At 43.0% G+C, this 24,293-nt stretch overlaps 1 protein-coding gene across 1 annotated transcript in view; it reads left to right on the plus strand.

Annotated features, from left to right (window-relative positions):
• The window catches only part of unc13a (unc-13 homolog A (C. elegans)), a 48,395-nt gene extending 24,770 nt beyond the window's left edge, over nucleotides 1–23,625 (plus strand). Inside the window, exons 21-41 of the mRNA XM_084354751.1 lie at nucleotides 975–1,138; nucleotides 1,228–1,381; nucleotides 1,599–1,667; nucleotides 2,068–2,157; nucleotides 2,286–2,420; nucleotides 4,120–4,253; nucleotides 4,415–4,500; nucleotides 5,440–5,566; nucleotides 5,669–5,765; nucleotides 6,568–6,711; nucleotides 6,797–6,874; nucleotides 7,084–7,161; nucleotides 7,331–7,419; nucleotides 7,502–7,648; nucleotides 8,912–9,035; nucleotides 14,508–14,564; nucleotides 14,711–14,791; nucleotides 15,394–15,541; nucleotides 21,093–21,185; nucleotides 22,585–22,744; nucleotides 23,335–23,625. Coding sequence (XP_084210877.1) covers nucleotides 975–1,138; nucleotides 1,228–1,381; nucleotides 1,599–1,667; nucleotides 2,068–2,157; nucleotides 2,286–2,420; nucleotides 4,120–4,253; nucleotides 4,415–4,500; nucleotides 5,440–5,566; nucleotides 5,669–5,765; nucleotides 6,568–6,711; nucleotides 6,797–6,874; nucleotides 7,084–7,161; nucleotides 7,331–7,419; nucleotides 7,502–7,648; nucleotides 8,912–9,035; nucleotides 14,508–14,564; nucleotides 14,711–14,791; nucleotides 15,394–15,541; nucleotides 21,093–21,185; nucleotides 22,585–22,744; nucleotides 23,335–23,623 — 2,544 coding nt within the window. The 3' untranslated portion in view covers nucleotides 23,624–23,625. The remainder of the gene's footprint in view (nucleotides 1–974; nucleotides 1,139–1,227; nucleotides 1,382–1,598; nucleotides 1,668–2,067; nucleotides 2,158–2,285; nucleotides 2,421–4,119; nucleotides 4,254–4,414; nucleotides 4,501–5,439; nucleotides 5,567–5,668; nucleotides 5,766–6,567; nucleotides 6,712–6,796; nucleotides 6,875–7,083; nucleotides 7,162–7,330; nucleotides 7,420–7,501; nucleotides 7,649–8,911; nucleotides 9,036–14,507; nucleotides 14,565–14,710; nucleotides 14,792–15,393; nucleotides 15,542–21,092; nucleotides 21,186–22,584; nucleotides 22,745–23,334) is intronic.
• Nucleotides 23,626–24,293: the final 668 nt, after the last annotated feature.

Below are 24,293 nucleotides of genomic sequence, written 5' to 3' on the forward strand. Positions count from 1 at the left end.
TAAAAAAAATATTTTTTATACTTTTTTCCATTTTACAGATCATATTTATTCCTGCACTTAAACTTAAACTTGAATGTCCAAACTCCTTTGACTTCATTGTTGGTCTGCATAATAACATGCACAACATTATGCAGACCACCCGATTAATGCATTGCTACTATTACTTTAAGTACAAAGGACTTTTTCTAACCACTGTGTGCGTCTGTGCGTCTGCGTGTATCTCCGTGCAAAGTCATCCCAATGAGCCGTGCCAAACAGGTTAATTCACTTGACTGATGTTCAGCTCCATAATGGATCCATTCCAAATTAAACCCAAGTTAATACTCCGTGAAGTTTGCTTTGCTCTCAGAAGATAAAAACCACTTCCAGACATCAGACACATTTCTAGTCCGGCTCTGTGCGGAAAACTCTCCTGATTGATTGTCGACCAATCACGGCCTCGTATGGCGTCATTACTCGGCCCATTACTCAACAGAGCATATTAGCTGAACCTTGACAGACAGATGACCGCTGTTATTGCTGCACATAAGTGGCCATAAACCGCGAAGCCAACTCTGAATGTTTTATTGCAGCATAACACGTTATGGGTGAGTAGTCCAGACAGCACCTTGTGTTGGCCTCATAATGTAGTTTAATGGTTGTTCAAGTAGCACAGATATTTAAAGATAACCACATCATAGGCTGTAATGTGCTCTGCTCTGTACAATGATACATATAGAAAGTTTGATTATGACTGAAATGTATAATGATAGAATTAAAGAACACAATTTGAACATGCTGGTTTAAGGGGACACACACTCTTTATCATCATGTAATGGCTTCTCTTACTGTTCCCTATATCCCTATACATGTCAGAGCTTTTAATAGCCATTTATTGCCATTTTCTCTTTTTGTTCCTTTCGTTGCCTTTTCTTCTGTATGTCTTCTTGTCCTTTATTTTTCTCTCTAACTCTTTCTTATTTTCACCCCCATAGAACCTCTTCCACTATGTGACAGATATCCAGAACAACGGTGTGGTGAAGATCCCTGATGCCAAAGGGGATGATGCATGGAAGGTCTACTTTGAGGAGACTCCCCAGGAGATCGTAGATGAGTTTGCCATGCGTTATGGAGTGGAGTCCATCTATCAGGCCATGACGTATGTTACTGGCTAAAAGCCTGACGTCAGAATATCGTTATTTTGGAAAAAAAGACCCTCTCTTTTACACGTCTGTCTCCCTTTTGCAGTCACTTTGCCTGCCTGTCGTCTAAGTACATGTGCCCAGGTGTGCCTGCAGTGATGAGTACCCTACTGGCTAACATCAATGCCTACTACGCTCACACCACCCAGGCGACCAACAACGTCTCTGCCTCTGACCGCTTTGCTGCTTCAAACTTTGGGGTGAGTCATCGCCAAAAGCATTTCTCAGAATAGAAATTCTCAATAAGTGCAGCAGGTGCCACAGTTATATTCAAAAAGGAGGGAAAAGATGAAATGTATCCTTGCTTTTCCTTGTTTATATGCTCATTTGCTATGACTGAGCCTTCATATAACAAGCAGCGTGGTGTGTCCGCTATATGTTTGGTTATTTTAAAAATCTGTTACCTTGTGCCCACAGAAAGAGCGTTTTGTCAAGCTTCTCGACCAGCTTCACAACTCTCTAAGGATTGACCTGTCCATGTACAGAGTAAGACTGCTCTTCATCTCACTGTTTTCACTCACGTAAACTTTGAAAAGTTTGTGAAAGATGACAAGTACTGGTTAGACTAACTGCATGCCAGAACATCAGCCCACCTCCTCTGTCTCCGCTGCTTTTCTTCGCTTATTTCTCCTCATTTTTCTCTTTGTCAGAAAACGGTACAAACAAAGCAGGCGGATGTGTTAATGAGAGTGACAGCTCCTCTGAAACATGCACAGACACATTCAGGAAACACTGCACACCCACACAGTAACAAGTGTTGGAAATTGCAGTGGAAATTGTGTTGCCATGCTGGATCGTGCCCACAGACACAAACACACACTGGACAAGGATGGATGTGATCTCATGTCCTGTGGCTCACTGTTATTTTTCTTCCGTCTGACTGCAGAACAACTTTCCTGCCAGCAGCCCAGAGAGGCTGCAGGACCTCAAGTCCACAGTGGACCTCCTCACCAGTATCACCTTTTTCAGAATGAAGGTACTGTCCCTTCATTCAATCTTCATAAAGAAGAATGTTCAACACAGGGGAGACTAAACATATTTGTGTAATCACAGCGTTTGTACATGACTAGTTTAACTGCTTCTCTCTTTTGTGTGTGTGCTCAGGTCCAAGAGCTTCAATCTCCACCCAGAGCCAGTCAGGTGGTGAAGGATTGTGTCAAAGCCTGTCTCAACTCCACCTACGAGTACATCTTTAACAACTGTCATGAGCTGTACAGCCGCGAGTATCAGACAGACCCGGTAAGATGCAGCAATTTGTTTAATATCCACGCAGGTGTGAGTCAATGTCTCTCTCTCTCTCTCTCAATTTCTATCATTCTGTCTTTGCCAAATGTCTTTGTTCAAATGTATTGGCCATAATTTCAGTTATACTATGCAAGATTTGTCAGTTGCAGTTTGAAAACAATCCATTTAAAGTCGTGCCATCCCCCCCGACTCACAAAGACCGACTGAGACTGAGGGAGCAGAGGTGGTCAATCGAGCAGTACATAAAGGAGTGTCGTTTGCAAAAACAAAGCAGTAGATTAGAAAACAGAAAGGTTTTTTGTGATTATTTAAAAAAGTGTGGATAAAAACGCCCACATCCCTGCACAACCATCCGGATTTTGTGCTAATGCAGCCGAAGCACATGCATCATCCTCTCTGCTGTTTGCCTCTCTGCTTTGTGCGTGTGTGGATGTATCTCAGCCCCGCCCTCGCTCAAACAGACACACAGACCTACAGTTCATAACAAAGACAGAGCAGGGGAGAAAGACAGAGACAGCAATTAACCTGTTCATTCTGACATGTTGCTCTCTCTCTGCCTCTTGTTATTGGCAGAACTGACACTCTGGGTTTGTCAGGTTTATCCGTTGACCTGTGTCACAACCTGGTTGTGGTTACCAATCTGTATTTAGTGGGGGGTTTTTAGTGGAGTTTCTGGTTTCTCACAATGCCCTGATAGTTTAGAGTCCAGTGATTAATGTGCTTTTCTTTTCCTTTTGCTGTAATTTGGTTCACTCTCTCAGAAGGAACACTGACTAATCACTCAAAAATCACTCAAAACCTGGCAGGCAGTTTTCTTCATAAACTGCTAAATAAATCAAAATGACTTGGGAATATTATTATTATTGTTAGTATTCTGTATTTTCCTGGCCATTGTCTTAAAATGCACTGTGACATTGCACTTTCATGTACTGTGCATCTACTGTAAGCGTGGCGAGTTCCTTTCATCCTCTCAGTCTGGGAAGGCCGGGCTTTTCCATCCATCACTCCTGCATTGGATTTCATCAGGGATTTCTAGAACTTGCTTCGAGTCCTCATTAAAGCGCCATCCCCATTCAAACTCCCCTGTGAATTTCAAATAAGCATTTTTCCCTTTGAATAAAACAGTTCATCCTGAGGGACGTTGCTATATTTTGTTGAAATCTCTGCAAGATCATTCTTCTCTCTTCAACCCCTGCGGTGCTCGGCTTAGGTTTTTTTTTTTTTTTCTCTTCCTTCCAGCGCATCTTCAGCTATTTCAAAAGAAGTCGTCCAGACAGTTGACATTCTGAGTCTGTTTAAAGCAGCAAACGTTAAATATGTATGAGCTGCTGGATTAAAAACACAGTGAAGACTTCCCCAGTCTCTCTGTCTCAGACAATAAAAACACCATTAATACAATTACACACAATTAAATAGCTACACTTGAAGCTTGACCCATTTGTTATCCTATCCAGAATGTAAGTAGGAGTTTGCTGTGGGCAGTATAGCCTAAAAATCATATCATAACGATGAGGAAAACTGACATCTTTTGGCATTAAAAACTCTGTGACTGAGCATAATACAATTACCTGCATGACTCTGCAGGTTGACAGCTGTTGCCATCTTCCCGTCATATGCTGAAAAGCAAGCTAAACTCCCCCTGAAACGTCTGCGTAGCTTCACTGTGACTCATGTTGTGTCACTGCTTTTTCAGGCCAAGCAGGGTGCCGTGCCTCCGGAGGAGCAGGGACCCAGCATCAAGAATCTGGATTTCTGGTCCAAACTCATCACACTTATCGTCTCCATTATCGAGGAGGACAAGAACTCCTACACTCCCTGCCTGAACCAGTATGTCTCTGTACTCCTGTTACTCTGTCTCTTTCCACAGTTTATCTTCGTACGTCTTAAAAAAATCACTTTCAGGCTCTCATCTGCTCATTCGGTTTCATACACCTTCTTTATCCAAGTGCCTATACAGTAAGCCTTTCTCCTTTCTCTCCTACATCAAGATTTCCCCAGGAGCTCAACGTGGGGAAAATCAGTGCTGAAGTGATGTGGAACCTGTTTGCTCAGGATATGAAGTATGCAATGGAGGGTGAGTGCAAGTCACTGATAGCCTGTGAGCCTCTGGACTGACTGAACCTTGTCGAAGAGAACTAGTTTTTATTTCCATTCAACTTTACTTTTTTACTTCTTAACTAAACTTGGTGGGAATGATTCAAATAGAGGATTTATGTAGCAAACATATTTTGTAATATGTGATAATTCTCACAAGCTAATGATATTGAAGGACTTTTATTATGAAGCATGTGTATCGAATTTTATGACAATTGGTCAAATGATTTAGGAGATACAGTTTATTAGCCTTAAAGTGCAGGTCCATCCTCGTTCTCTGTTTTTGGACGTTCCCACGCAGCGGTTAGTAAAAGGTTTGGGAAAATAGATCTTTGACTCTAAAACAAACATACTTTGACCAAAATATTTTAAAAAAACACTACTTGGAAGCTGCAGTATGATATAACACCCTCAAAAACACAAAAAATAATGGACCCGCCCTTTGATGGCAATCCTTATCAGTTAGGCTGTATACTGACAGTAACTGACAGACGCTCATTGTCAAGTTTGGTTGCTTTTGTGTTGAGCCCACACAAGTAATCAGCAAATATCAGATGGATAATTTACGGCTGATTAAGTTAAAAAAAACGAGTGCAAAACAGACCCTAAATGTCCCTGTGGGTGGGTGTGAGGGAAAAAACTTCAAAACAAGTAAAAACCTGAAAGGTCATAGTCAGTTTTCTATTAATATTTTATTTCTTGCATAAAATTGGTTTTATGGTCATCTTTTTATAATGGTCTTGGCCGTCTGAGTAATTAAACCATCGATCGTACTCAACAAGGCGGTGAGGAAGTGTGTTTGCCTCTGGGTCGATATGTCTGTATGCACAATAGATCTGTGGTAATTACAGGTAGATGAAGCCCAAACACCAGGTGAGAGATTTTTACATGCATTTTTCCGCTTCATTCTTTCTCTCAGAACATGAGAAAAATCGCTTGTGCAAGAGTGCCGATTACATGAACCTGCACTTCAAGGTGAAGTGGCTGTACAACGAGTACTGCAAAGACCTGCCCTTCTTCAAGAGCCGAGTGCCAGAATATCCTGCGTGAGTAGCAACTCGCCCATCACTGTTATGCAACATCAGACTCATACTGAGAACAGAAAATAGACTATTATAAATACATGTATATATTTTTGCTCTCCATAGGTGGTTTGAGCCATTTGTCATTCAGTGGCTGGACGAGAACGAGGAAGTGTCTCGGGACTTTCTGCACGGCGCTTTGGAGAGAGACAAAAAAGACGGGGTAAAAGTTTCCGGCTCCTCTCCTCCTTATCTCCCTTTCACTCCTCTGGAAACGCTGAGTCGCTGCTGTTGTTCAGGCAGAATTACTGTAATCCATCCTTTGTAGTTCCTCTGTCACACTCAAAGTTATCAGCCAAAGTTTCCCCCTCCCTCCCTCCCGCTCTGCCTCCCACACTCCCCCCTCCTCCTGCCTCTCCCGCACTCTTCAAAGGCAACAATAGAAGCGTGGACACGGCGGCAGACAGAGAATTTCTCCGTCAAAGTGCTTCGTCGTATAAAGCGGCTCTTTGGAAGTTTAAACCAGCGTGGTTGAGACATGCATGTACTCAAGGAGGGAGATAACTCTGTGACAGCAGGATATTGTGAATTAATGGTCTTATTCCAGAGTTTTGACTGCAGGAGAGCTGTCCTCACCTCATTACCCAGACTCCCCGGAGGAGCACCTACACACTCACCTCTAGCCAATTAGGGACCAGGTGCTAACCAGCAGCCAATTACAAGGAGACAGACAGGAGCTCCCAGCTGTCACTGGCTGGCTGTGTAACTGCCTGTACAGCTTGTTGGCTCTCGGGAGTCTGAGGCTCGGTGCACGTGGGGAAAAGATATCAAAGGTCCAGTTTAATATAGCGTCTAATGGTCCGTCTATATGTCTCTTGGAGCCCAGGGGTCACATCTCGCTAGCATCCCTCGAATCCCAGCTTTTCACCTGCTACCTCAGCTGATCCTTAATCATATTTGCCTTTTTTCTCTGTTATTTTACTCGTGGTTTTTAATCATCGCGCACATCTTTTTCCGCCCTACAGTTCCAGGTCACATCAGAACACGCTCTGTTCTCCTGTTCAGTGGTGGACGTGTTCTCCCAGCTCAACCAGAGCTTTGAGATCATCAGGAAGCTAGAGTGTCCGGACCCGCAGATCGTGGGACACTACATGAAGCGGTTTGCTAAGGTAGATGTAGTAGATTTGCAACTTTCAGTCAAATTGTTAACTTTATAAACTCAGTAAAAAACTTGTAACATGTGTTTCCCTCCAGACCATCAGCAATGTGCTGCTGTCCTACGCTGATATCATCTCCAAGTGTTTTGCCAACTATGTGTCCATGGAGAAAGTGGTGAGTGGTCAAAGACTGAATGAAGAGCTTGAGGAGTCCACTCAGCCAAGGACAAACAATATACTTTAGTTTCTGTTGTTTGTAATCATAAACAGGACAGTATCTTTATGCTTATTGTAAGAAGGGTTTCCTTGGATCCCGTACCACCAAAAAAGGTCGATCTAACTGTAAATGTGTTAGTGAGCACTGTGTCGTGTTTCTGTGCTCAGCCCTGCATCCTGATCAACAACATCCAACAGCTGAGAGTTCAGCTGGAGAAGATGTTTGAAGCCATGGGTGGAAAAGACGTGAGTGAATATCTTTTTCTTTTTTCATCCCTATCCAGCCGATATCCTTCACTAGCTCAGAATTGTGTGTATGTTGGTCACAGTTTTTAGTTCAGCAAATCTTAACCCACAGGCGTCCATGAGTGCTAACAGTCAGCTCTGTTTGTGTGTTACCATGTACTTGCGTTAGCTGTGTGTGGAGGCCAGCGACATCCTGAAAGACCTGCAGGTTAAGCTCAACAACGTCATGGATGATCTCAGCAGAGTCTTCTCCGTCAGGTAGAAACACACTCTGACATAAGTGTGATGTATGTTTAGACTGACCGACTTCATTAATCGCTTCTTCTGCTTTTCTCTCCAGTTTCCAGCCTCACATAGAGGAGAACGTGAAGCAGATGGGAGACATCTTGGCTCAGGTGAAGGGAACCTCAAATGTGGGAAACGCCAGCAGTGTGGCCCAGGATGCTGACAACGTCCTGCAGCCCATCATGGAGTTCCTGGACAGCAAGTGAGGCAGTCTGTCATTTTTTGTGGAGTCTAAAAGGGAAAGTTCAGCTTCTTTGAGTGCCTTTTATTATTTAACTTACTAAGACAGGCTTATGGTTGTCTGTTTTTGTGATATAAGGGTATGTTGAATAGTATGGGTATCGTAGTTTAAATCAATATGTAGATGTATGTGAGGTTAGGATGGCGGTCTGGAGGTAGACCAGCAGTCCACACACAGGGGTTGTGAGTTTCCACAGGTCCTTGAAATCCTTAAAGGTTTGTGAATTTGAGTGGAGACAGTTTTTGAAAACTGACATGGTTTACTGAAAGTGCTTGAATTTGTATATTTTGTGCAAGAATAGAAAAGGTTTTGTTTTTATGTAGATATTTTTATAGATTGTTTTATGACACTAGTAAATTGGCATGTGTTGCTGTCTGCATGTGTGTCTCCTGCAGACAGTTTTCTGCCATCGCTGCTGCTCTCTTTGAGTTTTTTTTAAGCCTGCCAGTTCTCGTTATAAAACTTCTCTGTGTTGTAAGAGTAATTAAAGGTGCAATATGTAAATGGTTTAGTTGAAAACATTCAAAACTATCAACAGAATGTGAAGAAACAAAAGTTTTGACGCCATGATGTTCTGTGTGGCATGATTAGCATGCTAACCAGCTAGCCCAGTCCCGTCCCAGTTAAGCTACCGTGCTAGCGGTATAATCACCAACACTTCCCCCGTGCTCCGAGCTCCCACTCATGTTTGCTAGCTGAACAGCTAACTGAGCTAACGAGCTAACGGCAGCTGTAGTTAGCAGCAACTAGTTACTGTAGTCACATGCTGCCCCCTATTTGTGTTGAATTCGACAAGTCGTCAGTTCTTACATATTGCATCCTTAGCCTTGTTCGGTTTCTCAAACTATGGTTTGTTTGGTCCTTGAATTTCAGGGAATTGGGCTAAAAAAGTTCTTGAAAAGTCCTTGAATTCACTGTTTAAGAAAGTGTGGGAACCCTGTTATTATTTCCTACTTTAGAGAGGAATTTCTGCTTCATTTCACAGTCTGTACAGATTGTTTCAAACTATTACTTATTACTCAACGTTCAAACTTCTCATTGAGACTTAACAGAACAAAAGCCTTCCATGATGCAGGGATTTCAAGCAGCAACTTCTTTTGGGTTCAATCTCCTCTTTTCTTTCTCATCCGTTCTTCAGGAAAACAGCATTTGCCTCCTTCTGTTGCCTATTATTCATCTTCCCCTCATTCCCTGTCTTCCTTCTGTCTCTAACCCCTTTGCCAGCCTGACGTTGTTTGCTAAGATCTGTGAGAAGACCGTGCTGAAACGTGTGTTGAAGGAGCTGTGGAAGCTGGTGATGAACACCATGGAGAAGACCATCGTTCTGCCGCCACTGACGGACCAAACGGTGAGAGCACTCCGCCCTGCAAAAGCACATACGACCAAACAAACATGCACAATTATATTGCTAAGCCACGCATGTTATTTTGGCACCGACTGTGCCTGCTGTACATCCAAGGATTTATTTTTAGTGTGGATAAACAGACACGTGCACACATTCATACAAACACGCACATCATCATGATCTGTTCGGGCTTATTTAAGTGTGAATGCAGCGACAAAGAGATACAAATACCCGATATGATGTTGACCATAAGGTAGACAGCGGAACAATGAAGTACAAAACATGTAACACACATGCACCCACACAGGCACAAACACACACACCTCCAACTGCCAAGGCAGCCTCAAAAGAAAAAAGGAGGAGGAGGTGGAGAATGAGGAAAGGGAATACAAAGGCAGACATTTTGTGCGTGTTGCGTTTCAAGATGGCCCTCTTTTATAAACAAAAGCTCACACTGCTTCTGCATCACATCTACATGGCATCCTATCCACTTCTTAACCCCTACACAGATTATATTTAACATCGCCCCCAGTGCCTTCATTCACCCAGACAATTAAAATGGAAAAAACTGGAGAAAAAAAAGGAGTGCACCATATCATTCTAACACCAGCTCATGGCTGCTCTCCAGTATGTCAGCCAAAAAGTATTTGGAGAGATTCCTGATTTATGAGTAACTCACAACAGAGTGGCAGAACATTAATTTTTGCCCAGAGGATCTGGCCCACTTCCAAAACAAATCATACATTTTGGAAAGCAGCCTCTTGTTTTCTTTTGTTTTTGATATATGTGTTCTTATTTGTGTTTGGTTATAACTAAAGAGCCTCATATCACTGTTAAGACGGTGATCTCTGGTTACCATGTGCGGTGCTCACCAGTATCAACACTACTGGTTGAGCCATAGGTCTGCAGTTATTAGCCCCTGTCCAATTGAGTTTATCCAATGAGAAAAAATAACGAGGAACAAAATTAGGAGAAGATAGCGAGCTCTGAATGTGTGCAGATGCCGCATTATCATCTTAATATAGCTTTTTTTTTCCATTTAAAGGTGCAGTATGCTAGAATTGGCCAATTGTCAAAATACATGCTCCAAACAAGTAGGGGGCAGTATTTCACCAGAGTCACGGCTAAGTGCTGCTAACTGTAAGCTAGTTAGTTAGTTAGCCGTGCAGCTAGTGGTCAGTGCTGGGGCTGACTGGTTAGAGTGCTAACTTCAGTAGATGTCTGCAACATAATATAAAGATGTCTTTGATGTAACGTAAAAACTTATTTTGCTTCACATTCTCTTGATGATGTTTGTTAATTCATAGCCTATTTGGCAAATATGCAAGAATTTGCCAACTGTTGAATTTATACTGTTATTTATTCACATTGTCTTGATAATTTGAATAAATTCTGGATGTTTTTAACTAAACTTCCTACATATTGCACCTTTAAAGTTGCTTTTAAAAGCTAAAACAATTATTTCATATATTCTTAAAAAATTGCAAAATGACAGTGAATTTCCTGGCTCCCTCTGTCCTTGTAGTCAGTCCAGGCTTCAGACAGGTATCAATCGGTCCACGTCCCTCCAGCCCTGGGGCCAAAACTTGTGTTTTTCTTGATTGATGTGGGGCTCTTTGCAGCTTGACTGACCCTTCTCTCTGGTTGTTGTTGTTGTGATTACTATTACATCCCGCTCCCACCGCTCTCCCTCCACAGATGATTGTAAGTACAGCACTCCTGCGTGTGTGTCTGTCTGTCTGTCCACGGTGGTTGGTTCTCTGCTATATGTGGCTGCGATCTACCCCTGTTTTTTACCCCACATCGCACCCTCTCCCTTCTCACAGCCTCACCTCTCAGAACTGTCCCATCTCTGTTCTCTGTTCAATCCTCTTCCTTCTCTTCTCCTCTTCTCTAACACTGTCTCTCTTTTGAGAAGACAGAAGCATGGTGCATTCCTGACTGGTTCTGATAGGTCCCACTTCCCCCTTCAACAATCTCCACCAATCAATGCCCCCCTTCTTCCGCTGTCTCTTCTTCCTGAACACTCTCCTCAAACAGGAAGTGGTGCTCCTCTCTTGCGCCTGGTGTTGCCTTGTTTCTTCTCATGCATTGTGTCCTTTTACTGAGACTCTGGTGGGGTAACTCTGATCTCTCGGTGGCTTGGTATCTGGTGTCCCGCCCCACCCCCCTCTCCCTCCTTCTTAACCTCAGTCGTCCCCCCACTGTTCCCACCTGTTCCCACCTGTTTGAAATGTGTCCTGCCCCTCCCTCCCACCGCCCCACTGTGGGTTTGTTGCTTGCATCTGGTCTATTTCAACACTGCAGTCCTCTCTCAGTATACTGTACAACACTGTACTGTACTGTATGTCTCTGCAGACCTGTCATGTTGGTCTGTCCTGGTTTGATTTCATGTTCTGTTGTTACAATGATGATTTTAATGCTGGTATTATGTCACCGGTCCTCGTGGCTTTTCTTACAAGACGATATTGGTGTGAACCTATGTTGGTTAAAAAGCGGTGCATTCAATGTACCCTGCAAAAACAGGTTTGGAACTGACCCTACATGATATAATGAAGCATCTAGTTTAACATAAGAACTTTAACAATAGTCCATCCTGATCTTTGAACTGTAGTGTACGCTTTAGTACACAGCCAAAACATTGTAATGTCAAGTTTTTTTCTAATGAGCTGATTTTACGCCTGTGTTTCAGCCCACATGATCTGTGGCGCTTATCTTTTGTTATGTCAAGCGTAACCCGTGGTGAAAGAAGTATTCAGTTTTTTTTACTTTAGTAAAAGACACAACACTAATCTGTGAAAGTAATCTAGTACAAGTAAAATTAATTAAAATTATTGTAGTATTTCTAAAGTACTACTAAGGTACCATTGAGTCTTAGGGTTAGGGTTAATTAATATATTATTGGGTTATTTTTATTGATGAATTTATGTGTAAATAGCTTTTTACTGTTAACTGCTAATTTAAACTATTTGCACGTATTGTTGGGCAGAAAAATCTGTTGTCCCAAGTTATCACAAAGAGCTTTTATGTACTGAATGCTATGATGTGTTGATTTTATTTTATCTTTATTTAAGGAATAGTTTCTACATTTTACCTTCTATGTTTTTTCACTCAGTTTCTTTCTTGTCAAGAGCTAGGTAAGAAGATTGATACCGCTCTCATATCTTTGTGCTAAGTATGTAGCAAGAGCCGGGGCGTTTATTAGCTTGGCTTAGCGTAAAGACTGGAAGTGGGAGAAACTGCTAGTCTTGCTCAGTCTAAAGTTCAATCCACCTAGCAGCACCTCGAAAGCTCACTTATTAACATGTCATATGTAATCCACACACGAGCAGAAATTATGAACTGACAACTTGTGGATTTCCTGGGTGTTACATGCTGTATTACATGGTATTTCTCGGCGACCAGCAGCCAGGACACAGTGCCTTCCTTGAGTCCTGATGCATACTACTAGCACATAACTACCTGTAAAATCCCAACCCGCCATTGTGTGTGTGTACAGATTTAACAAAAACAATATAATGTGTTGATTTGTGAGCTTTAGAGGTGCTTGTAGATACATTTTTTTGCACCTGTGGTAAAGCCGTGCTAGTCTTTATTCCAAGCTAAGCTAATCATCTCCCCGCTCTACCGCTTCACTTTTATCATTTCTGATTTTCTCATCCAACTCTTAAAATGTCAAACTTCTTCTTCATCATTCAAATCCTGGGATTATTTCATGTCATCGACAGGAGAGGTTTGAATTCCACAATGTGCACATTTTTACTGGACAATGCTCCTGACGTTTCCTATCCCTTATTGCTTATTACAGGTGACCAGGCCCTCGTATCAGACCACATAACGTGGCCCTATAATTGTAGCTTCCCTTAAAATAGCACAGCAATGTGAGATTGTCAAAATGGGTTTAAACACTTGTCAAGCAAGTGTCATCTGCAAATTTCAAAGCAAATTTTGTCAGCATCCATTTACTCCATGTATGCTGCTCTCGCTCTGTCAACCATATTTTGGTCAGGTTTGTCTTCTTTGTTTTGTTATAAGTCACAAAATATGCTGCTGTTGCTTCGGAGGCTGAGCTAATTAGCAACGCAAAAGGAGGTGACGTCTCTAGAAGTGAGAAGTATCCTCAATTTTCTTTTTACATTTGGCAAAGCAACAAATGCACTTCTGATTGCGTATTCTCATGTAACCAAATGAGGGTGAAGTCATACTGCAGGGACTGGCCACTGCTTGAAGTATTAACCAAATGCTCTCTTTCCAGGGGAGGCTGAAGAGTGCTTCTCACAGTGATGTAAGGACTAAACCCCTTCAGATCAATGTGTCTTGTCTCTCTCCTCTATGTCTTCTTCTCCGTGTCTCCGTCTCTCTCTCTCCCTCAGCTCGCCGGTCAAACAAAGCAGTGGAAATATTGATTTTTCACTTTTGTTTTTACACAACATTCCTCTGTAGTGCTGTTTATATGCTGTGAAATGCTGTAGGAGTAGCCACCTACACTGCCAGCCTCGCCACAGGTCATACACTCTCATCTACATGCGGACATTTGCAGCTGCAGAAACAAGGAGTCAAGGAGCTCAATCGTCACTTAATCCCACTTGGGATTTTGAAAGCAACGCGTTTGTTTCGTAATTGCTATCTACATTACATATAAAAAAAATCAAGTAGGGCGGGGTTCAGCTTGCAAGATCAGCACAAGTCAAAGCGGCTGAGCTTCACGAGGCAAAGCTGCGAGCAAGTGATGGTTGGCACTTTGACTTGCAGCTTATAGAGCATTTTAGTCACAAAAAGTCTCGCAGGATCAGAATATTTGGCATAAAATAAAAAAAGGCACCGCTATCTACTGTATTTTCTCTCAGTTTAATGCAGCGCAGCAGTGGAGGAAGGCTGGATTACTCTGCAGTGAGCCTGTCAGACTCTGCTTGCCCGACTGAATCTAGTCTGTAATCAGAGATAGGACGTGAAGGTGCAGTCGGCAGCACTTAGGGATATATTCTCTTACCAGAGTAATGCATTAGGCTGGACTTTGCGGTAAATACCTGCATACACCTCAGTGTGTGTGTGTGTGTGTGTGCCTGCACGTGTGTGTCCATGAGTGCACGAGTATGTGTTCTTTCTTGCCCTCACCACGACGAGCTGAGCCACTTTCCCTTCTCTTCATACTGAAATGTCTCAGTGTGTGTGTGTGTGTGTGTGTGTGTGTGTGGATTTGTGCAGCGGAGTGTAATGTTTTGGAATGAATAAAACACAGATAAGTGTGATAACAGCACTTGAAGGAAAAGGTACCTTGACATCTGTAAAGAGGCTTAGCGGGTTTGTTTATGAATGTGTGTGTGTGTGTGTGTGTGTGTGTGTGTGTGTGTGTCAGAAACGTCGCTGTCCTCTGTGTGACACTAAGCCGTTTACTGCTGCCCTGCATTGTCATGATAATAACAATACTCTCCACCTCTCCTTCTCTCCACCTCTCTCTCTCTCTGTCTCTTCCAGGGAACCCAGCTCATCTTTAATGCCGCCAAGGAGCTGGGACAGCTGTCCAAGCTGAAGGTACAATATGTTTTTACACCATAACGTCCTGAGCCTGGCGTCAGTGCTTCAAATCAAGACCTTAATTGCTTAGAAAACATGAGACAGAGCACGTGAAAGGACGGACCGGTCGTTTATGTCCGTGCTTCTATTGTTGTCGTCCTCAGGAGCACATGGTTCGCGAGGAGGCCAAAGCGCTCACACCGAAGCAGTGCGCTGTGATAGAGCTCGCCCTGGACACCATCAAGGTAGAAACTTTACATGCGTGCAGACTTTAACTTTGTTTCTAAGAGTTGATGGGAGGACAGTATGCATGATGCACTGAGCTGCTGTTAGTGGGTCCAGAATTACTAGCAAGTCCTGCTACAGTCAGTTTGTTAGCTGGATTTAAGTTAGGGTTTTAATTATTTTTCATTATTGAATTATTTTCCCTTTTTTTTATTAATTGATTTCATTATTTGGTTATAAAACATGAGAAAACAGTGAAAGAAGATGACCATCATAATTTCCTAGAGCCTCAGATGAAGACATTGCTGTCTGATTGCTCTCAGCAACAGTCCAAAACTCAAAAATATTCAATTTATTAGAACAATTAACATTTGGTATTTTGCTTGAAAAATAACAGTAAATCCCTTTTCAAAAGAGTTTCCAAATACTTTCCTGTCAATAGACTAACAGAACAATCAGTTAATCCGTTATTCAACCAATCTTGGCAGCTCTGGATTATTGTGTTAACAGTTTTGATCCATATTTTCTCCCAAAAAATGTCTTCTCTTCCTCGAAAATCTTGCCATAGACGGTAAGTTACAGCTATGTTCTTCTTTTGTCTGTGCGCCTTTGTATACGTTAGCAATATTTCCATGCTGGTGGTGTGGGTCTGAAGAAGACGTTCCTGGAGAAGAGTCCTGACCTCCAGTCTCTCCACTACGCCCTGTCGCTCTACACGCAGGCTACAGACAAACTCATTAAGACCTTTGTCCAGTCACAGAACTCACAAGGTAACCTAATGCTCTTTATCATGTGTGGCACTCTTCTTCCTTTTTCTCCTTTCTACTTTTTTTTTATTCCGTTTCCAGTATCAGTTAATTTCTAATGTTTCATAAGTCTCTGACTGAAGTTGCTGTATCACCGTTGCTCTCTACGCAGTGTCTCCCACTCCTCTGTTGACGTTAGGGTTTTCCCAAACGCTGAGCTCTATATACTGAAAATATCTTTTCATGCTTTGTAGAGCATGAAGTCGAGGCTGCGCATTATTTTTCTCTCTGCTCTGAAATGCTGAGTCTCCTGGTAGCCAGCCTCCGGAAACACAGAGACTATTCTTTACATGATCTGACAGCTATTTGTAATGAAAAAATAAATACCAACCCCCTCTTTTCTGTGATTCTGCTGCTCAGCCTCCATCCTACCGTCAGATGGCTACACAGCAGCCGTCATATTTGTGGAAGCGCTGATGCTGACACATTGTCCCTGAGCACCGCTGCTAGAAATACCATTCCAGTGGATGGTAGTTTAAGATTTAATTAGCAAAATGTCATGCGGTTTTTGGAGCATTTTTACAGCAGCTTTGCAGATCAAAAGAATTCAAAGTTAAGATTAGAGGTACATTTATCTATCAGGGTCTCACGTCTTCAGCGACAGTTCTTATAAATGTTGGTCTGTTTTTCTCTCACTAATTCTTAAATTCGACCTCATATTTCTACATGTTTCTCCTCTCTCTGTCTACTCCCTCCCTCTGCCCCGTCTGTGGGCCAGTGTTCGGCGGGAAGGGGGTGAGGTTCACCACTAGTGAGGATGTTTACCCAGAGAAGGGTATGTGGCACTCAGGCTCAGGGGCCTGAGACATCCAGGACTACCAGAAAGAGACCAAGCCCAACTCCCTTCACACTCCACTTCCCACCCCCACCCCCATGTGCATCCTGAAACTCCCCTGCCTGCTCAAACTCATCCCAACAGACAAATGCAATGCACAGATTGAACATACTTCCTCTCTTCCTCTCTCGATCTCTGCATTTTTTGCACACACACATACTGCACATGCCCACCACAACAATAACAACATAGACTTTATGCATTCATGCATGTAATGTTATACACTGATGTCTGTATGTACGGAGCTGCACTGAATACATACGCCATGGACGGTATGTATGAGCAGACACTGAAGCATGATGTGCTGACATCAGACAAAAAGAATAGAAATGCATTAAAGTGTGGAGGAACCCTGATCCAGCATGATGTCACCGAGAGAGGCCCGAGGGCGGATTGAGCGTGTGTGTGTGTGCGCGTGTGTGCGTACACGTGGGTGAGAGGCTGAGCAGAGCCGATGTGACTGAGTGAGACTGTCCTAAAGGTTGCTGAAGCAGAAGCATCAGTGTATCAGAGTATTGTCTGTCTCCAGTGAAGAAAACAGAGAGGAAAGCCTCCTCCTCCTCCTCCTCCCCAGCGTTACCACCCCTCCCGCTGTGTTTGAAATGAAAGACGCCGACGAAGAGGACTAGGATTATTCTGTCTGAAGATGATGATGGCTGCTGGCTCTAGTTTGTCTGGGAGGGCTCCCTGTCCTTGCCTGCTCCATCATCGCACACAAACACAGACAGAGACGGACACATACAAACGCACACATACACATACACGCGGCTCGTTCCCATGTGCAGCGCGGCCCGCCCTACAGCAGTGATGAGAGAGGATGCTCAGTTCACCCTCTCTCCCCCCCTCTTCACCAGATTGAGCCAATCAGAAACAGTCCCTCAGGTCAGGTGGTCTGATTTCTGTCACTTTAGATTAGATTCGAAGGATTTGACGCTTGCTCACAAACGCTCAGGCGGGATGATGCAGGAGTCTGTTTGCGTTCGGCTAATTCAGTGTTTGTGTGTTGACGTCATTCGATGCAACACGCTGACAGTTCTCTCAGATGGACAACCGCGGCTAAGGCTCCAGTGAGAGACGACTAATAAAATACAAAGTTGTGTTGTTTTCCTATGGACAGAAGTATGGAAGCAACAAACGACCGTGCGAATATCTAATCCAGATATTTAACCACCACTGAATACATCATATTGAAATGTAAAAACTACTGAATGGATGGCACTGAAATGATGTACTCTGAAAAGCATCTGTTTGAATTTGTTTGGTCTGAATAGCCGTCTTTGAAATTTCCATGAGGTCATTTAAATCTTTGCAGTTTCAGAAACACAAACTAAGTCAAAGTGCTTTTGTGCCACTGACAGATTGTTATTCTAAATTACTTACAACATTATGGAAAGGATCCTATAGAGATACACCTTTTTGTTTAACCAGAAACAGATGTCATATCACAAACTCATTGTTAAGTACGCTTCATTCAAACTCAACAGAAACAAAATAAAACTCACTAAAACTGTCTAGGTGAGTCCTTCGACTGTTCCAACAATCACCGACGCTGGTTTGATTTAAATGAACCCTTAATTACAGAGTTAGGTGTGAAAATGTCCTGGTTCTACACTCTGTTTTTCACCACTGCGTTTTTTTGATGCCCGACCTTCCTCTTATAGCCATCTTGGTCGTTTTCCAGTTGGCGATTTAAGGGGGACCTGTAACTGATAAAATATCTAGAATTATAACACGTTTACGAAACGCGTTTGTGTTTTAACCGGCGCAGCTTTTCTAGCCTTTACAGCCTGAACGACCCAGGACACTCGCAGACCGAAGGCATGCGTTGTCATTCACTCAAATGACGCTAATTTAAGAACTGTGATTACGGGGTGCCCACTAGCAAAGCAGATGCTTTGTCCTGGCTGCAGTGGCCCAGGGTTTGAGTCCGACCTGCGGCCCTTTGCTGCACGTCATTCCCCCTATCTCTCGCATCCCATTTTCTGTCATCTCCCCGAGCTGTCCTATCAATAAAGCCTAAATAAAGGCCAAAAAAAACAACAGACAGTCTGAGAAAATCGACAGGGAAAACAGAGCCTTAAATCATGAAATGACTCTTGCATGTTCTTTCTGCCAGCAGGCAGTTTAAAATTAGTGTGACTCATAAATAGGACCGTTGCGTTTATTAAAAGCAGCAATGTGATGTGCCACTACCAGACAGCATAGAGCAAGTTATGAGCAAACATACCCGGGAAATAAATGATTTTATATGGCACTGAACCTGAGTCATAACACAACACAAGTTTTACGTTCTGGACCTCTTCTTTAGCCATTTTGGAACTGGACAAGTTTAGCTACTTGTTGCATAATTGGAAGTTTAAAACAGGATAATTCAGACCACACAAATTCAGATGCGTGGTTTTCGAGATCACTATCCACTCATCCAGTCATTTTCAAATTAAAAACAAAAAAGTTTTCATAATACACAATTAAGTATTCGTTTGCTAATTAAATTGAAATGAATAGTGGAGGTATATGTAGAAAATAACAAAGTGAGTCCTTCCTGTCAGCAGCTGGAGGTCTATGACTGTAACAAGGATGCAAATTAACTTCCTGCCAAGCAGATTTCACTGGATAGTTTTTCATCATATTAGAGTAGATGATTAAAGCAGGATGACTGAACGAAGCTCGACTGCCGCTGATCAGTGATGACTGCCGTTCTTACACACCGCAGGCTACGAGCTGCTTCATTTGTAGCTGGAATAATCAGGGGTCATCTTTGAATAAGCGAGCGTGGGTGACGCTTTGCTGCAATCACAGTGCAAGTTTGATAATTAATGGTTATTCTGGTGAAGATTTTCAATATGGTGCTAAATTTGCAGCTCTGATTGTCGTGTTTATTGAAGGAGAAAAGCCTGCGTTTTTCTTGGCAAAATCCTCCTGCATCCCAGCCAGCAAAGTTTCTTTCTCATCTTTTATGGACGTCCTCCACAGAGTAGTCGAGGCCAGATGGATGACTGCTGCTCTCTTTGGTCCTGCTGGCAGCGAGACCAACAATCCCATAATGCTCCCTGGAGAGATGCAGAGCGCTGCATGCCAGGAACACTCTGCCGTCTAACTCCCACAGACACCTTGTTTAGTGGGCGGCTGGTCGAAAACACACACACACGGGCTGCTGGTCGTCGCCACAAAGATACCGTTGACAGAGCGAGGACACTAATTAAAACATTGAAAATTAATGTCCATCTGTCACCGTATCCTTCTGGAGATGTATGTGGATCGCAACCACTTGTTCACACGCTGCACAAAACCACATAGAGGCACTGAGGAAAGATTTGTCCACCGTCTCCCTCCCAGACAAAAGAGATGGAGCCTGAGTGGAGCCATGAGGGCTTCTTCACCCGAAAACGGTCTTAAGGAGTCAAGCAGCAAAGGACGCCAGGACGTGAGCTTGGGCTCAGGTCCAGAGTTGAGTTATCTTGGATGGAGGGGTGGACGTACTCAAAACTATGTGATGTTTCATAGTTAAAATACAAAGAAGCATCTAATTTCAACCTTTTGCAGTCCTATTGATGTTAATTAGAAGTAAAAGTATAAGTAAAAACAAGACTTGAATTTTTATATGAAGAAAAACACACAAAAAGTAGTACAAGGACAAAACTAAAACTCCACTGTGGAGAAACAGTGTACGGTCCTTGTAATAAGCATCTGTTAATAGGTAATAAGACCCTCAATAGTCCTTATAGGATGCATACAGTCTTAATAATGTTAAGGAGCATCATATAAGGACGTATAAAGGTCTTATTAACTTTTAACCAACACCAACCGGCCTTAATATAAAGCACTTTATTTAGAGAGTCCGTTATCAGACGTGCCATCCGTCACCAACAGATCTGGGGGGCTGAACTGCTCCTCTCTTGTTCCCCTCTCTCGTCCCTCCTCTTGCCATGCTTGGGTAAAAGTGTTTACCAAGGAATGGGTGTGTCCACCTGTCTCGATCCATCTGAGCATGTCCTGACCTGATCTATGTCAGGGGGAAAACCACACTGTCCAGTTGACCTTCTCCAGCTTCTCTCCTGTCTTCTTCTCTGCCTCTTACTAACCACCCTGCATCCTAACAGACACCTTGCAAGCTATGAGTGGGCACAGATTACCGTCCTCACTGGATCCAAATTATTACCTCTCAGACCGCTGAATTCAGTCAGTGTCTAATGATAATGCACAATGCCTTACTGAAGGATTTAATAGAGTTTATTTCAGGCCAGTATAAAACATCCTCTGGACTGCAGTTTTAGAGTTGTTGAGAAGTGTTTTGATCAGCTCATCAGTAAATATTAGTTATTCTACTATATTAAACACATGTGCCCACTCATAGCAGCTTTGTCTGATTGTCCACTTCCAGACCACAACATATGCACAAGCAGATCACTTTGCCTTATTTTAAGTCCTCCTGTCACACAATGATTAGTTCGATACAAATAAATGTTTGGCTCGTGATATCCAAAAGGTGACAGTCAAATCCATTTCAATGTTCAAATAATCAAATTGAAATGGAGTTAGTCTGTAACCTTTCAAAACAAGGAGGAGAATTTGGAGTAGAAGGCGCAGTGGTCTGTGTCGGTGTTTGGTCTGTGATAGGAGTCTCATGTGAACACATTCAGAGGTACTAATGAGCCCTCCGCTCTCTATCTGTCCCGTCAGGCTCCGGGGTGGACGATGCCGTGGGAGAGGTGTCCATCCATGTGGAGATCTTCACCCACCCCAACACTGGAGAGCACAAGGTCACAGTGAAAGGTAAAGGAAAAGATTTGTTTTTTTTGCTCCCTCTTTGTTTTCAATTCTGAAAATTTAACCACCGATCAGTGAGGGTGAGAATTTATCCTGGATGCTGGTACAAGCTTTCAACCATATCATATGGCCTTCATCTGCTTACATTACTTTAATATTGTAATACTTTTATTATATATATTTTTTCACAGGTAATTAGTAACTTTATCGGAATACATTTTTTAAGTAAGCCTCCCAACCCTGGTAATAAGTCCCACAGCTACTGAGCTTGCATGCCAACAGATCCATCTTGATGATCAAACATGATCCACTGATGAAGATCACGTGGTAAGGTTGTAGCTAGTATGTGTTGTGTCAGTGCGATCAGTACGACAAGCTGATTACACAATTAGCAAATTATTACAAATGTGCTTTTTCAAATGTGGCCGTCGCCCCAAAAAACACGACTGAGAAAAACCAAAAAAGTTCCTCAACACCGTCCAAAAATATACACAACCAAAACCACAGAGACCAGAAGTGTTGTCAGTAGTATTCCAGCATCAAACCAGCATGCATGAGTCAGTTTAAACCTTATTTTATCAAAACAAAGACAGTGCTGTATTGAGCCAAGAGCCTTTAATAACAGCTAGAGTCACCAGTACTCCAGCTTTAAATACATCCATGAATCTGGATGCCACTAAATCCTACACGCTGGACCTTTAGTAACAGCTACGAATAACAAATCCTGTCACTCTACTTTGCCAGACATAGTGCCTTTAAAAAGTGCTGAACCCCCTTGGAAAATCTTGCATTTTATTCTTTTACAACATTTAATCAAAGTAGATTTAATATGACTTCTTTCAGTCACTGATGATCAACGGATCAAGAGAAGGACAGTTTTCTGTACACGTTGCATCAGTATTCACCACCCTTTAATAGGTCACACTGGTTAGCACTGGAGCAGCCAACTGGTTTTGGAAGTCACATAATGAATTACATTGAGTTAACGTGTGTGTAGTCAAGGGGTTTCAGTTGGTTGTAGTACAACAGTATATAAAAGGTATAAATGATAATCAAGAAGCACATAAATACACATTTTCCTGTGTCAAAGGCATTTGGAAAGTCCTATGTGATAAAGTCATAAAGGCTGGTGCCTGACTGCTTTCCAGCTGCCAAAGAAAAATATGACTTTGTAATGAAATGAAATCCCAATTCTCCTCCTTCGCCGTCTTAACAAGTATCTGATTATGAGGCCTGAGGGAGGGCCAGTTTTTTCTTGTTCTGGATTTTCTCCTCCCTCACACTTTTTCTCACTCTTCACACATTTTCTCCACATCGATCTCTCTCTCTCTCTCTTTCTCTCTCTCACCCACTCCTCCGCTTTCTCTTTCCCTCCATTTTCTCCATCTCTCCCTCTCCGACTCAGTGGTGGCTGCCAACGACCTGAGGTGGCAGACACAGGGAATATTCAGGCCATTTGTGGAGGTCTACATCATCGGTCCTCACCTCAGCGACAAGAAGAGGAAGTACGCCACCAAGTCGAAGAACAACAGCTGGGCTCCTAAATACAATGAAACCTTCACTTTGTGAGTGATACTGCTGACAATGATTCTTCAGGGACCTGTTATGCTTTTTCCTTTGTTCCCTTTCCTTCAGTGTGTTATATCGGTTCTTGTGCATATAAAAAATCTTTAAAGTTAAAAGGCCCAAAGCCCACATCAACAGAAGCTCCTCTCTCCCACAGAAAACCCTGCTCCTGAAACGCCTCATAATTCCGTGACTTTGTGACATCACACTACACTACATCACCGTGTCACACATTTGCAAAATTGCCTAGGGGCTAGTTCGGCTTGTAAGAATTGATTAAGCACAGCTGCTCTGATGTGGTTAATCAATGTGTGCGCTGACCAATCAGAGCAGACCGAGTATCCAGGAGGAGGGGCCTTAAAGAGACAGGAGCTAAAAAAGAGAGCGCCTCAGACAGAGGAGGAACACTGCTGCAGATCCGGATAGTATGAGAAAACGGATGTGTTTTTGAGCATTAAAGCACGTAAACGAATTCTAGTAGTGACCTAAAATAAAATCATGAACCTGAAAATTACCATAATATGTCTCCTTTAAGGTTGTGGAAAATTACAGAGTGCTAACAGATTGTTAACTCTTCTCTCCACTGCAGCACTCTGAGTAACGAGGTGGGCCCCGAGTGCTACGAGCTGCAAGTGTGTGTGAAGGACTACTGCTTTGCGCGAGAGGACCGCACCGTAGGCATGGCCGTCCTGCAGCTTAAGGACGTGGCCTCCAAAGGCAGTGTCGCCTGCTGGCTGCCGCTGGGTAAACGCATCCACATGGACGAGACAGGCCTCACCGTGCTGCGTATCCTCTCCCAACGCAACAACGACGACGTGGCCAAGGAGTTCGTCAAGCTCAAGTCTGACCAGCGCTCTGCTGAGGAGGGCCGGAGCTAAGAGACTGAATTGAAAACCGTCTGAGGCTCGATCAGACGTCGCCATCTACTGCCCGGGGGCTCTTCCCGAGCCACTGCTAGCCACTGCCCTGATGATCCAATGTTGTAAAAGCACAGATAAGACAACAATCACCATACATCCAGTGCTGTAAATACATTCATTTCAGTGGAGAGGACACAGTGCTTAACATCACCACTAATTTTCATCAAAAAGCACCAGTGTCTTTATGTTTGCAGATGTTATCAGCCATCCTTTTGATGAAGAAAACATAGAGTTTAACCATATATCTGCTCTCCTCTCTCCGTAGAGGTGAGGCATGCCATACACACTCACACCTCGTTCGACTGGTTAGGGTGAGAAATATCTCGTAGCCTTTAATACTTTGGCGTTCTTTCTCACTTTCCTCTGCCTTTTTTACTTTTACCCCTTCCACTTTCCGGCTCCTCTCGTCCCTTCTCGCGCCTCCAGCCACTCGAGAAGGGACTGCAAGTGCCAGCAAATAATCGCTGATATAACGCCAAGACCAGCCCTAAGCACAACAGGACCAAACTGTCCAACTGACCCATTTACAACGACAACAAAACGGCTGCGAGGCCTCAAACATTCCAGATATAACAGGTGGGGAACAAAGCACTATTTAGTTTTGGTAATTTGTAATATTTATTTATTG

The sequence above is a fragment of the Pagrus pagrus genome (assembly GCF_965226575.1).
Source record: "Pagrus pagrus genome assembly, chromosome: 6".
Lineage (NCBI taxonomy): Eukaryota > Metazoa > Chordata > Actinopteri > Spariformes > Sparidae > Pagrus > Pagrus pagrus.